Below are 15,126 nucleotides of genomic sequence, written 5' to 3' on the forward strand. Positions count from 1 at the left end.
CTCAGCGCCCTGGGAGGACCCTGGGGCTGGGCCTCTGGAGACTCGGAGGCCCCCCTGGGCAGGCCATTTCACGGGCTTGGGGTTGAAGTGAAAAGTGGGTCCCTCCCTGCCCACCGCCCACCGTCCTACTCAAGGAAGAGCAATCAGCGTCCTGGTCCAGTACTCAGAGCCCTCCAGGCTACGGCCCGGTTGACCTGCCCAGATTACTCTTCTCCCGCCCCCGAAGATGCCTAGCTAGGACCCAGTGAGCCCACAGAGACCTGGGCTGCTCTACTTCCCGCCAGCCCCTGCCCATCCCGCAAGGACGTGCTTGGCGTGTGGTGAGAGCTCCCAGTGAGCAGCTAATACTCCATTGTTCCTGCCTTCTGGAGGCTTCGTGACCCAGCAGGCTGGGAATTGTTTTCCTCCTTCCCAAACCCCGGGTGACCTTGGGATGGGATGGAAGAGGCTGGGTGAGAGGAGACGAGGTGCGGCCTCCGAGCGTGGCCCGGCCGCCGGGGGGAGGGGGCAAAACAGCCCCGCCAGGCTCTGCCCAGCAGCCTCCTGGGGCGAGGAGACCACCCTGCTGAAGCAAACATCCAGAGCACAGTGGGGCTTGAGGCTTGCTGGAGGCCGTGCCCCCCACCGCCACTTCTCTCTGAGGAGCCCCTTCCTGGCTTCTCCCTCTTCCCCTCTCCCGCTGGTTTAACTAGCAGAGCTTCAGGGCGGCTTCTCGGGGTGCTGTGTCACTGCTGTGTCCTGCCAGCGCGCGTTCAGGGGCCTCCTGAGCCAAGCCCCAGGCAGGGCAGCCAGACCCTGAGTGATGAGGGGGAAACGTAACATCCGGGAAGCCACTCTCTGCAGAGTGAAGGAGGGACCCTAAGAGCTGAGTTGGAGAGAAATGACAAGAAGATGCAAGATCCTGGAGGTGTAGTGAAGAATTGGGATTTGTTCAGATCCCGTGGGAAACTGCCAGGGGGTGGCGTGCTCTGACTGGCACTTTTCAGGGCTTGCCCCAGTGGGCAGTCCTCTGGGAGGGTGGATTGTAGGGATGAGAGAAGCAGCAGGGAGACCAGTGAGGAGACAGCTTGGAATTGACCAGAAGAGATGGCCAACACTTGCCAGGCTGGCGGGTGCACTGGACAGAGAAGCCAGGGGCTCAAGAGAGACTCCTTCCTTGGGCAGAGCAGCAGGGACACTGCTTCCTGAGATAGGAAGGCAGGGAGCCGGAGCATGGTGCGTGGCACTGCCAAATTTGAAATGCCTGTTGGGCAGCCATTTGGGATGGCCTTGAAAACATGAGACCAGGCATGACCACTGAGAGATGCAGACGAGAGAGAGAGATGGAGAGCACGCGTGCGCTGGGCCACCACAACACGAGAGGAGAAGCAGTCACTGAAGGAGGGAAAGGCCAGGATGGTGTGCTCTCACTGGTGATGAGAGAAGAGCGTTTCTAGAAAATGTTAGAAATTTCTAGAAGGTCCGTGACCTTCTGCAGCACCATCAGTGTTCCGGGTTCTGAGGGATGCCAGGAGGCCTTGGCACCTGCCTGTCCTTACCACCACCATCCCCTTTGCTTACCCCTCCACACTTCTCCAGCTGTCTTCATGTGAGTGCCCCACCCCCACCCTCTGGCTGCTACAGGTCCCCATGCCCCGTGGTCCCCGGAGAGTGCTGCCTTGGCAGAGCCTCAGCTGTTGGCCTCTGTCATGGAGACGGCAGCAGCTGCAGGCGACGGGCATTTATGACCATTTGTCAGAATTCTCCCCTTCCTCCCTGGCCTGCCCTTCTGGAACATTTCTATCCCACGGCCCTGGAGACAGAGCTCATCCAGGGGTGGGAGGCCCAGGAAGGGACAGAAAGTACTGTCTGTGCTCTGCAGAAGAGCCAAGCTTCTTCCTATGAACTGGCTGTCACCCCCACCTTTGGTATCACTGGAGTACCCAAGTAGGGTCCCGTTAACCATGTACTATGCAGCTCTCTTCTGAGTGACCTCCATCTTGCATGGGGGTATTACCCCCAAGTAGGAGGTGAAGAAATTATGGCACGGAGACACTGGGGTCACACAGCTGTTGGAAGTACCAAGCTCTGGGGGCACACAGGTGAGCAGGGGTGCCACCCAGGTGACGGCAAAGCCCCTCCCACGCCACTATCCAGCCCCACCCCCCGCCCCAACAGCCTTGTTTCCACTTTTCTGGTGCTTTCTTCCCCAAGGCTGCTAGTTCCAGCTGGGCCTGGGCTGGAGACCGCCTGCCCACTGTTTGCACTTCGTGGTTTGGCCTCTCTATTACCAAATGCTCTGGGATTTTTCTGGAGCCGGGGGTGGGGAGGAATCTTCTGCTGTCTGGCCCCAAGGCATGGCTGGTATTCAGAGGGAAGCAGGAAACCAGAGCCTGATAAATGCAGAGCTTAGTGCGAGTTCAGTGGCCTGGGATGGCTGTGTGTCCAGCATCTTGGCTGCAAATGTGGCTCATGTTGTCCGGTTCATGTAGATCTTGAGGCAGGCCCCAGACCTTTGTACCCACAGGCCCATGTCAGGGTATGTGTACTTGCCGGGAGCAGAGGCGAGGAGTCAGGCGGACATACGTGCACCCTGTGTCCCATCCAGGGGACATGATGTATCCAGGGAGTGGATACAGAGCGCGGTCAGTGGCTCAGTGGCCATGCTCCCGACGGGAAGGCCCACTCGTTCCCTCAAGGCCCAGCCTCCGTGGGCGCCACTGCAAAGGGAACTCAGCAGGCTTCCTCCGAGCCTGTCCTTGAGACCTGCCTCCTACTGTTGACATCATCTTGGCCCAGGGACCCTGGAAAATCTGCTTTTCTCCATTCTCTGGATTTCCTGTTTTCCTTTTTATAGAACGGAGACTCCTTTCCACAAAGCCTAACCCTAACCCTACAGGACTTCCAAGAGGAGAGTTGGGGGAAGGACAAGTGGCCCTAATTCATCCTGTGACCTCGGTCAAGTCATTTTGCGTCTGTGCACCCGAGTTTCCCTTATGTGAACATCGGAGATAAAACTCGGGGTTGTCATAGGACCCGTCCATCCCACAAGCACCCACTGAGCCCTGCAGTCGGTGGGCACCATGTGCTCCGGGCGGGGGGTGGTGGGGGTCACACCTGTGAACAACACAGATAGGTTCCTGAGCCCAGGGGGGCCCTCAGAGGACGGCGCCGTGAACGGCGTGGGTTACTTGTCGCATAAAGGTCATCTCTATCCAAAAAAGTAAAGGCGGGAAGGGGTAGGGAGTGCCTGGGCACGTGGGGGGCATTGCTGTGACATGTGGGAGGTCTGGAACGTAACGTGAGGCTTCTGCAGCGACAGTGGTAGGAGAGGCCTACGGTTCCTCTTAGAATTCCATCTTGGGGTCGGGGCAGGGGACGGAGGTCATTCCAGCCTGTGGGGCTCCAGAGTTGCTGGGGTCAGAGTGAGCAGGCCTGGGAGGCATGGAGCCAGGCCCCCCGTGAGCCGCGCCCCACCCTCCCCCACAGGCCTGAGAGCTGGGGTCCCAGGCCAAACCCAGGAAAGAGCGGGTTTCGTCAGGATGCTACAAGACCAGGGAGAGGCTCCCTAGGTTAAGCCCAGAGGTTTCTGTAACCTCTCCTTGGCCTGTCTTCCAGGCAGCTCTGCCTCCTACTGAATGCAGAGAACATCTTTCACTCGATGGCAGACATCCTGCTCCGAGAGGAGGACCTCAAGTTTGCCTCGACCATGGTCCACACCCTCAACACCATCCTGCTCACCTCCACGGAACTCTTCCAGCTGAGAAACCAGCTCAAGGACCTGAAGACTCTGGTACTCCGCGTCCATGGGCTCGGGTCCCGGGTGTGGTCCCACGTGCACACAGGCGCACAGCCGTGCTAAGCCACCCTTACCCCGGGGGGCTCATGGTGGGGAGACGGGACAGAATCTGAGATCTCCGGGTCCAGTGTGAACTATGGACTCCCCTGGCTTGCTGCTCAGTGCCAACCATGGCAATAAGTCAGAGGCCGTCTCCTTGGAGCCACCTGCTGCAGAGATCTGTACCCACGGAAGGCTCTGGACTCTGCTCCAGGGTCTGCGTGCCCTCCGTGAGCTGCCAAAGACCATGCCTTTTCCCCTTGTTGACACCCCACACGCCAAGCACACTGGCTTCTGGGACCCAGTGGCTCACGTGTCCTGGGCCGTGCTGCCCTGTGTGAGTCAGGCTTCTGGGTTAAATCGTTGCCAGACATCAGGGATCATTGCTGGCCCTACCCTCCTTCTCAGCCATGGTCCTTCCCTCGAACAGGGGAACAGATCTGTCTCAAAAGGCCCCCTGTCCTAAGCCAAGGTATCCCAGTGCTACCCGGCCCAGGCTTTGGATAAGGGCCTAGTGGGGCCGATCAGTGAGAGGGAGGTGGGGGACTGCTCACTGTTCTGCCAGCCTGCCCTGAGGTCAGTGTCCGGTCAAGGGCTTCGTGTGGCCCACGAGCAGGAGGCTGAGCTTCGGAGGGCCTCCGGAAGTGGCTGCCATTCTGGGTGTGCTGGTGGCTCCAGCGGCTTCGTTCCCCGTTGTGGGCCGTGGTCTCCACCCCACCTCCTCCCGCAGCTCAGACCCTGTCTCTGCTCCCTCTCAGGGAGTCTCAAGGATGTGCACGCCTGCTTTAGGGCATCGCAGGTCAGGAGCCGCGGAATGAGCAGGCCACACCTCTGTCTTCTTTCTCTGGTTCTTTCCACACACTTGCAGAGGACTGACTTAAGAATTCTTCTCAGGGCAGGGGCTCCCTGCATGTGGGCTCAGCTCCTGGGCTGGTTCCTGAGCACCAGGGGGGCTGGAGAGGAAGGAGGAGATGGGGCATCTGAGCTTGAGACGGGGTGCTGCCAGGGAGACCCCAAGGCCTGAGGAAGCCTCCTCCCAGCCCCACAGGCTCCGGGACCACAGCGTTCCGGGGAGGACAGTTACTGTTCCTTGCCAAGGGCAGGAATGCCGGCGCAGAGGACAGGCTCACGCCCGACCAGGCCCTCACAGCCAGCACCACGTGGCTCTGTGGTACTGGGAGTAATGACAGGGTCTGAGGAGGAGCTGTCAGCGTTTCCTTTGTGACGGCTTGTTTCCCAGCTGGGCTGCCAGACACAGCCCTGGGTGCTGAGCTGGCTCCCCGGGGCTGCGCAAGAACCCCCGGATCTCAGGCCCCGGGTGGGAAGGAGTCGGGGCTGTGTCGGCCGCTCACACCTCTTCCCCCTCAGGAGAGCCAGAACCTCTTCTGCTGCCTCTACCGCTCCTGGTGCCACAACCCCGTCACAACCGTGTCCCTGTGCTTCCTCACCCAGAACTACCGGCACGCCTATGACCTCATCCAGAAGTTGTATCCTTCCCGTTCATCTGCCCAGGTGGCAGGCCCAAGGGCCACGCTCCTGCCCCGTCACCCCCCTCCCTGCCTCCAGGCCTCGTGACCCCAGGACCTTGGAGGACACCGAGACGGGTGTATTTGAGAGCAAGCTGGGGGCAGCAGACAGGGTCATCTGGGTCTCGTGGCAGGATCTGCCCTGGCAAAACCTTGTAAGCCAGGGACCGAGGCTGAGGGGTGCTGACAGGGCCACCTAGGTGCGGGTGCCCCCGGGTGGGAGCAGGGAGAGGCCCCGGGAATGGGGAAGGTGGGTGGACTGCAGTGGGGGGACCCGGGTGAGGCCTGCACGCTTGAGTTCTGGTGTCTGCACCATTGCTGGTGAACTCAAGGACCTTCTGGGGCCACAGAGCCAGAGGGAGCCCAGGTTGGCTGGGACAGCGGGGAGAAGCAGGCGGAGGGAGAGGCCTCAGCCGAAGAGAAGACCCGCAGCTCGCCTTGGGGCCTGGAAAGGCATCTGTGGGCAGATTGGTCACAGTTCTTAGAAGGCTGACGCGCACCAGCTTCCTCTGTGAATGCCCAGCTCGTGACCCTGGATTAAAAAGCTGCTTAGGACACAAAATGGGCCTCCTTTCCTGATGGGAGCGGGAGCTGGGGGTAAGGAGAGAATTTTCCTGAGGTTCTTCCACTGAGGGTCGGTGTGGCCTCGCCTCACTCCCCGAGGCTGCCTGCTCTCGTCCACACCCTAAATTTGCTTTTCTCAGTCATTGGTGTGGCGCAGAGACTGCGGGCCACACGCTTGCTTGCTGCAGCCCTGACCTTGGCCCTGCCGACAGGCGTCCAGGAACCGGGACCTTTCCTCCGCAGCCTCCCCCCCCCCCGCCCCCGGTCTGCAGGGCTGAGATAAGAGCCTTTCAGAGCCGGGAGGGCGCAGAGGAGAGAGCCCCCGCACAGAACCGGAGTGCCCACGCAGGGGGACCCTTGGGCCCTTTTTCACTGAGGGATGGAGAAGTAAAAAGGCAGGTAGACTGGTGGACCTTCGTGCTTCAGCAGAGCAGGCTCTGCTTCTGAAGCCAGGACCCGAGTGGGAAGAGCCCGCGTTCCCAGCCCCCGAGTCGCCCCCTGTTCAGCGGCCCGCACTCCCACAGAGGCCCCTCCCAGAGGCCCGCCGTCCCGGCCCAACAGTCAGACTTTCCTTGACCGCCCCCCCCCCCCAGCGGAGACCTGGAGGTCACAGTGGATTTCCTCACAGAGGTGGACAAGCTGGTGCAGCTGATCGAGTGCCCCATCTTCACATGTAAGAGCCTTCCCCCCACCGCTCCGCCCTGCCTCAGGGAGGGGGCGGGGAAGGGGCTCCCCCCACCGGCGGAGGTGGGGAGGGGGTCCTCCAATGCCGGAACAAAAGGCCGGGGATGACAGTGCTGGGGCGTCCAGTCCAGCAAGACCGGGACGAGTGGCATCAGGGCGAGTGCCTGAAGGTGGGTCTCGCAGATGCAGGCCATCTGAAGCTGAATGACATCCCCACTTGGGGACCCGGAGCGGCCGGTCCAGAGCTGTTCCCACGCCCCCTGCAAGCACACTGCCCTGTGCCCCAACTCTCAGAAGCTGAGGGGCTCCCTGGGCCCTCCTGCAGGGGCTTCTCTGTGCCCAGGAGCTACATCTTCCCCTCTCTGCAAAGCAGAGCTGGCCTTCGTGGGGAGCGGCTGGGCAGGAGCCGCCAGGTGGTCACATTTAGGCTGAATGTGCAGAAGTGGCCGCTGGCCGCTGGCTGGGACACGCACAGCCCTTGGCATCTCAGCGCACCTGGCGCTTGCTCCCCAGAGAGGGCAGCCCCCAGAATAAAAATCCCGCGCTTGCAGTAAGTCAGGAAGCAGGAAGGCAGCCCTGCCGGTGGCCTCCCTCCTGTCCTGCCGGTTGCCCCAGCCTCCTGCTCCCTGGCAGCGCCTTGAACCCGTCCGAGCTTCTCCACACAGCCGGGCACCACAGGGCTAGAGGCCCGGGACAAAGACCCTGTTCCCAGCGGCGTGCAGCCAAGCCTGTCCCACGTGGTCCCCTGGCCTGCCATCTCACTTCCCCAAGGGCCTTCTGGGGCAGCCAGGCATACACACTCTCCTGAGGTCAGGTCCAGCCTGACCCCGGAGAAGCCACGAGTGCCCTCTCACCAGGGCTTTGCGGGGGTGACCGCAGCAGAGGCACCCTGCTCCTGCTCGGCTCCCCATCCCACTCCCGGCTTGCCTGGCCTCCCGGGGACTGGCTTGGCCCCACAGCCCCAGCTACTCGGGTCTCCACGGGCGGCTCCTCCCTGTGGCAAGAAGAGGGTTGGGGTGCAGGGGCTGGGGGCAGCTGGGCTTGGCTGCTCTGGCTCCAGCGGTCAGCCCAGACCCCTGCACGGCTGCTGGGGTGCCGTGGCCTCTCTGGGTGTTGGTGGCACATTTCCCCCCAGTGATGCCTGGGACTGGGCCTTCGAGACACAAGAAGGCAGGAGCCCATGATTCTCCCGGAGGGGCTCAGAGGAGGGCGGCGTGGGGCTGCTGACTTGGGACAGGTGCTAGGCAGGACTGGGGCGCCGCTCCCATCTAGTGCGGTACTGCCAGGGCTGGTACCTAAGGTGGCTTTCCAGAAGCACCTACCAGACACTCCGGAGCTTGGTGCCGGTGGCCTCCCTCCACACGCACCAGCGCTCTTCCATCCTGCCCTCCCTTAAAGTTGCCCTAATCCGGGCTTTCTCTCCTGCTCACCCTATTTATAGCTCTCTTGTGTTGGCACGTGCAGAGCAGACCGGGGAATCTGTTACACTCCAGGCCCCGAGCCCCCTCATTACCGGGCTGCAGTGAGGGTAGGGGCTCAGGGCCCAGGCCCCGCGGCAGCACAGGGTTTGTCAGGCCGAGGGCTCGCTCAGCACAGATGGGCAGGAAGAAAGGGGGGGATGCCCCAGGGACAGGCAAGGTGACCCTGGAGGAGAGGGCGGGTGTGTCTGGCTGTGGGGGAGCCCCTGCCTCCCTCTAAAGCACAGGCCTCTGGCTGGCCGGTTCCCAGGCAGGCCTGGGGCAGTGAGTGAGCCCTGACCTCTCTCCTCTGCCCTGCTGCAGATCTGCGCCTGCAGCTCCTGGACGTGAAGAGCCACCCACACCTGATCAAGGCCCTGTATGGCCTGCTTATGCTGCTGCCTCAGAGCAGCGCCTTCCAGCTGCTGTCCCGCCGGCTGCAGTGCGTGCCCAACCCCGAGCTGCTCCAGACCGAGTGAGTGCTGCTGGGGACCGCTGCCCTCCATCCTGCCCCCAGGGGAGGCTGGCCAGAGGGGTCAGGCCCAGAGGGGTCTCCCTCGCCTCGGAACCACAGCCCCCGGCCACCATGGAGACCGGCCACCCCACTGCCACCGGCCCTCGGGCCTCTCAGGGCCCCAGGAGGAGGGGCTGCAGGACGGTTTACAAGGTGGCACAGGCTAACGATACCTTCTCCACACGGTCAGGGTTGAGTTAGTCAAAAAATGCGAGAGCATGCCAGAGTCACCCAGACGGATGCCCCTGGAGGGAAGCCACTTGCAGGACGAGGTGGAGGGAGTTCGGTTCACATCCTAGGCCAGAGATAAGCGCCCAGTCCCACTCAGACAGGCATGAGAGCCCGGCCTTGGGTAGCCGTCTCCTCGGTCTACGGCAGAGGCTCCAGCCTGGGCCTCAGAGAGACCCCAGCCTCGCTGCGGCCTCCCTACCCTGGAGGGAGCCTACCCTGGGGACAGGAGACGGGCTGCATCTGCAGCTACCCCGCTCAGGTCCTGCCCATGGGAAGAGCAGGTCCTGGGCACACCGCCACCACGAGTCCCAGCATGGCCGCCTCCAGGCAGGAGGGCTGTGGCCCCGGGGGAGGGGGCTGTCCAGCCCGGCTCCCACCCCAAACCCATGGCTGGCCCGGCCCCCAGAGCCTGCGGGGCTGTGTCTATATTTGGTAACCCTTGCAGGCTCTGCCTCATCCACAGGCATCTGGCATCCGAGATGGAAAATTTCACTTGTCAGGTCGCCATGGAAACCAGCAGAGCCACTGAGGAGATTTACGCTGAATGGAGCACACGCAGCTCGCATCAGATGCCCTGTGTGTCTAGAGTTCCCTCCCAGGCTGTTAGAGCCACTTGGCAGGCCTGGCACCTCGCTTTTTGTGAAGGGCCTTGGGCTTCGGCCCCTGGGACTGATGCGGGCAGCCTTGGAATGGGCAGCCTAACACTCAGGGCCCCAGACCCAAGCCCCGTGCCCTCTGTGGCACTGGCTTTAGGCTCCCACCACCCCTCCCGTCCCGCTTGGCCTCTCCAGAGGCTGGTGGCGGACCACCTGACCGGCTGGCTACCCAGGCCGGCTGGAGGCAGGCTGGCTGGAGGGGCTTGAGTCCCCGGCGGGTGTGCCCCCACCCCCCACCCCGGCCAAGGCCCAGCTCCTGCCTACCCCACCCACTTTCCCGGACAGTGGTGCTCCAGGAGGCAGAGCTGGACACAGTCCCGGCTGCTCCTAGTGATGCCTGAGTGATCCCCAGGGAGCAGGGAGTTGCGGTCCCCATTGGATGCCCCTGGTGGGGATACCTCTAGCTCCTGGGACTCAGGCCCTGAAGCCACACCGTAGCATCCCTGGCCTTGCCTCTGCACCAGCCTTTCTACTGTCTGGGTGTTAGGGTCACCTGGCAGGCACTTAGGAGGAAAAGTGCAGTGGTGAGGACGGGAGGAGGAGGCAGGAAGGGCTGCTTCCTGTGACCTTTGGTTCTGGTCCACACCCCCAACCAGCCCGCCTTCCAGACCCTGCACTGCTGAGGGCCAGATGCCTATCAGAGCTCTGCCCATGACATCTTGTGGGGGGTGGGGTTGTAAAGCTCGAGGTGGTAGGAGCCCTCACGGCGTGCTCCAGGCCCGGGGACAAATGTGCAGAGGGAGGGAAGCTGGGGATAAAGGATTCTCCCTAAGCGTCCCATGGTCAGAGTCAAGGCAGTCTTGGGCCGAGGGTTTGAGACCTCTGGGTTCTCAGCTCAGTGGGCAGGCCACAGGCCTGGACTAGGATCTAAGATTTTTTTTTTTGAACAGAGAGAGAGATCACAAGTAGGCAGAGAGAGAGGGGGAAGCAGGCTCCCCGCTGAGCGGAGAGCCCCATGTGGGGCTCGATCCCAGGACCCTGGGATCATGACCTGAGCCAAAGGCAGAGGCTTTAACCCACTGAGCCACCCAGGCGCCCCCTGGACTAGGATCTGATCCATGCTCTGCTCAAGATTTGCTGTGTGACCTCAGATCCGTCTCTTGGTTCTCGGTTTCTTCATTAGTAAATGAGCATTTGGGTTAAATGGATGGTTGAGGCTCGGCCCAGCCTTCAAGGCCCCAGGTGCCCAGCCTTTCTTCGCAGGGACCCTGGAAGAGTTGGCACAGAAATGAGCAAGGAGACATTGGGCGGGGAGGGGGCCCCAAGAACAGCTGGGGGAGGGGTCAGATTGCAGGGTTGGGCACAGAGGGACAGCTCACACCCAGGAGAGGGAGACAGGGACAGTCTCAGCCCTGGGAGGGGCAGGCAGCTGGAAGACAGCTTTGGGTTGCCTGACAGGCCTGCAAGCCAGGAACAGCTGGGGGTGGGGGGTTCTGTACCCCTCCCCCATCCCTCATTCTGTGTGCTCAAGGCGCCAGCAGGGCTCGAGAGACCCTGGCCACACTCAGGCTTCCAGGCTACTCCCCAGAAACCATCTCAGTGACGCAGGAGGGAACCTCTGAAGCAAAAAGCTGGTCACAGGTGCATGGGTGGGGGTGGCAGGAGAGAGGGCCAGCTTTGGGTCTCTCCGCTGCTGGTGGGGTGTCCTCCAGCCACTGACTGCCCGCGGGGTGTTGTCAACAAAGCAGGAAGGGCTTGCGCGACAGCTGTGCCCGCTGTGACAGGCAGGGAGAGGAGCCCTGGCCCACATGCTCAGAGGAGACCTACCCTACCCCCACAGGACACGCTCCTCCCCATTCCGCCCCCCCTACACACACACAGAAGACCTCAGGCCAGGAGGGGTCCAGGGAGGGAGGGCCCAGGGAGCACAAGGTGTGGCCCACTCCTCCCCACCCCCACACGCTGTCCCAGGCACCTCTGGGCAGATCCCCCGGGTTGGCTGCCACTGCTGGCATCTCCACGGAAACCCCTAATCTCAGTCCTACTCTGGACCTGACGCCTGGGCTTGCCATTAGTGTCGAGGGGAGCAGCAGACAGACCCACGGACGCCTAGGCACGTACTGCAGTGTCCCATCTGGGCGCATGTTCCCAGGCCCACAGGTGTCCCGCATCTCTGCCTGAGGGGCTGGGGCTGCGCCTGGCCACTCCCTAGCGAGAGCTCTAAACCGCAGGGTGTCCCTCGGCTTCCCCAGAAGCCCAGGTTATTCTCTCAGGGCGGTGACACCGGGACCACAGAGCTACTATGACAGGGAGCCTCCTTCCCCGCTCCCAGGGGAGCTGAATACAGGAGCTGGAGTTCAGAATGCCACCCGCAGCCTGCCCGCACCAGAGCCACGTGGCTCCTGCTGGTCTTTGGTGAACCGATGTTGCCTGAGGCCCAGGAAAGCGGGGGCCAGGCCGCTGTCTAGGGTGCCTTCAGCAGGGGGGAACACAGAGTAGGTAGGGGGCTACCTCCAAGCTCCAGCCCCATCCTGACTATGGAAAGGGTTCCCACCGCCCCTGGTCCTGCCTCAGCAGCCAAGTGAGTGGTCAGAGAGGCCTGTCAGGGGCCAAGCTTATTGGGGAGCGTTTCCTTGGGGTGAAGGGCCATCGTTTCCCCCCCAAGTGGACTGAGCCACAGGTAAACAGGCGGCCTTGAGCTGCTGGGTCCCGGCTGGCCTCACCTCAAGGACCAGGGTTGTAGCCATGGTGGCCCCCTATCAAGCTGGGGCTGGGCACCAGGCTAAGCCCTTCCGTGTCGAATCTGAGGGAACCCTCACACCTACCCCATGGAGTGGCTTCTGTGGCCGTCCCCCCTTTACAGAGGAGGAAACTGAGCCATGGGCCCAAGGTCCAGTGGTTAGGAAGTGGTTGTATTCCAGTTGGATCCCGGCTTATCTAGCTTGTGTGTTCAGTTCTTGTGCCTCAATATTGGGGTCTGTCCATGAACTCAGGGGGTCCAAGGATTCTCATGAACAGCCCACAGCCTTCATGAGACTCCCCCCTTACTAGGGCCACCAGGCCTTAGGGGCTAGAAGCAAATATTTTTCCAGCCCACACAGATCTGTTTCCTAAGCCAGAGAGGCTCAGTTGAGAGAGAAGCAGACTTCCAGGAGATTCTCTGGAGGGGTGCTTATAAACAGGGCAGGGCCCCAGGGGATCTAGTCCCTGGGGCAAGCTGAACAGGGCTATTACCCTGCACGACCCCAGGGAGCATCAGGCACATTGTAGCTGCGCTCTGCACGACCTGTGCAACCGTACAGAGCAGGGGGAGGGGGTGGTAACAACAGGAGTTGTAGGAACCGCCAGCATGCCCGGTGGTGAAACCAGCGCTCCTCCCTCAGGGACAGAAAATGACCACAGGCCTTTGGACCTCAACACTCAAAAATCGATGTCCTGCCAAGCTAAAGGCCCAGTAGAGTCTCTTCAGCAGTAGACAGTCCTTGTTGTCTGCAGGCCTAGTCCTGCCCCAGAGAAAGGGCCAGGCTGCCTCCTCCCCCTTCTCCCTGGACCCTGTTCCAGGCCCCAGCTGGCTTCCTGGCTGGCTGCTAGCCCTGGCTTTCACCCCAAAGGGAGCCAGTCGTAAACAGGAAATGCTTCCCGATGCGATGCCTGCTCTGGGCCCCATTGCCAGCCCACAGACTGAAGACCATATCCAAGCAGCACTGTTGACTGGTCCCAGCACTTAAGGGGGAGGGGATTTTCATGGGACTCCCCTGCTTTGGGGCTGACCGTTGGGCAAGGGATCCCGGCCTTGAGGCAGACGTACTCTCCCAGGTTGAGCTCCGTGAGCCTGTGGCCCTGCCCTGACCCCGGCCCTCCTATGCCCGGTGCCACCTGGCCCCCAGCTCCCTCCCCGGCTTGCCGAGACTGATGCTGAGCCCTTCTTCCCCAGAAACAGTCCACAAGCAGCCCCCAAGGCGCAGAAAGCGGATTCCTCCAGCATCGACTACACAGAGCTGCTGCAGCACTTTGAGAAGGTCCAGAAGAAGCACCTGGAAGTTAGGCACCAGCGGAGTGGGCGTGGGGATCACCTGGACCGGAGGGTTGTCCTCTGACGGTCCTGGCATGGAGAAGGGCCCAACGAGTGGCCCCGTGGAGCATTCAAGGTCTTCGGGCCTCCACCCTGAGGAGCTCGAACACCTGCCTCAAGGGCAGGGCCGGGCCTGGCCACCAGCTTGGGGGAAGGGCACAGAGGCTGGCCACCCAAGCTCCTCACACAGCCCAGCCCTCTGGGCCCCCATTGCTGGCAGCTGCACCCTGGTGCTCAGGCAGCCGGCTTCCCACCAGGGTGCGGCCGAAGCCTCAGACACCACCCATTCTCTGGGACCAGTCTCTAACATCCTCTTGTAAAAGAGCTTGACCTCTCTCCAGCCCGCCAGCGCTCTGGCCTCGTGCTGTGTGTGCACACTGGAGTATGCATACCTGTCTGCAGACAGGGACCAGCCCGGAAGTCCGTATCAATGACACACCCCCTGCCCCAATAAAGAAATGACGGAAACTCGCAGCCGCATATGCTTGCTCCTTCCCACTGGCACTGGCGCTCTGCCTCCCTGATGCCCACAGCTGCTCCAGGACCATCTTGCCTCAAGGAGTGTTGGCTACACCTGGAGGCTGGTCACCTGACAGTTCCCTGATGGGCCTCTTCTGGGTCCCACTCTCACCACTGGAACCCGCCCCTTCCTGGAGACCACCAAGCACTGGCCTGGCCTGAAACCCTGAACCCTACCTTCCCAGGCACCTGACTCTTCCACCCAGATTCCCCTGGGGAATGCAGCCACCTCCCCTTTGAACAGGGGAACCAAACCATGAGTTTCTGAATGAAAGGGCATGCCCTACAGGCTGCACATCACTGGAAATGGAAGGGCAGGGACTGAGGAAGCATCTCAGGTGCCCACCTTGATTTGGCTAAATAAGCCGCAGTAGCACACGCCTGGTCCTGAGTCCACCAGACTCCAGCTCTGGGCAGCCTCTGAGTGGCCTAATGAGCGCCCAGGTGGTTCTCATGAAGGCGCCGGGGGTGGGGGAGAATGAGTTTGCGCCTCTCGGGGAGGGTGGGTTTCCCTGCCTGGAGTCTCCAGAACGAAGAGCATAACTCGCTGCCCGTTGTCCACGTGAACACCGCGTGCGTCCCCAAATACGTGCGCCCAGGCGTCGGGGACTGGGGCCGGCAGCCCACCTCTGCCCCGCTGCCGAGTAAGCAGGTTGCCCCGACCCGGTCACCACACCCCAAAAGCTCATCCTGCCCTCTCCCTTACTCCCCAATGCGAGTGGCTTCGGCCCCGCTTGGAAAAGCAGCCAAAGGAGGACCATGCGGACTCATCATTGCCTGGGATGGAACGTCCCAAGGCAGGCGACACCCCACGCCCCACCCCCCCGCTGTGTGTCGTGTATTGCGCCCGCGGGACGCCCCCAGAGGAGTCCAGCCCACCGCCCGATCCCTAAAAGCGCCCGAAGACTTTTAGGGTGCCGAGCCCCTTCCCGGGGGGTTGGGGCAGACACCCAACTCCCGGGCTCCACCCGCCAGGCAGCCCCGCGGGCCCCGCCCCAGCACCGCCCCCGGCCCGCAGCGGCGCCCGAGCCCGCCGGCCCCGCTCGCCCGGCCAGTCCGGCTGCGCCCGGGCTCGGATTTCAAAGCCGGGCTCCGGCGCTGAATGGGCCTGCGCCCCGCCGGCCTTTCCCACAGCCCCCGCCCCCC

At 62.3% G+C, this 15,126-nt stretch overlaps 1 protein-coding gene across 1 annotated transcript in view; it reads left to right on the forward strand.

Annotated features, from left to right (window-relative positions):
• Positions 1-13,935, forward strand: part of VAC14 (VAC14 component of PIKFYVE complex) — a 98,285-nt gene extending 84,350 nt beyond the window's left edge. The window contains exons 15-19 of the mRNA XM_059383535.1: positions 3,598-3,772; positions 5,186-5,304; positions 6,501-6,580; positions 8,373-8,523; positions 13,324-13,935. Of these exons, the coding sequence (XP_059239518.1) occupies positions 3,598-3,772; positions 5,186-5,304; positions 6,501-6,580; positions 8,373-8,523; positions 13,324-13,486 (688 nt within the window). The 3' untranslated portion in view covers positions 13,487-13,935. The remainder of the gene's footprint in view (positions 1-3,597; positions 3,773-5,185; positions 5,305-6,500; positions 6,581-8,372; positions 8,524-13,323) is intronic.
• Positions 13,936-15,126: the final 1,191 nt, after the last annotated feature.

This window comes from Mustela nigripes, chromosome 17 (genome assembly GCF_022355385.1).
Source record: "Mustela nigripes isolate SB6536 chromosome 17, MUSNIG.SB6536, whole genome shotgun sequence".
In the NCBI taxonomy this organism is placed as follows: Eukaryota; Metazoa; Chordata; class Mammalia; order Carnivora; family Mustelidae; genus Mustela; species Mustela nigripes.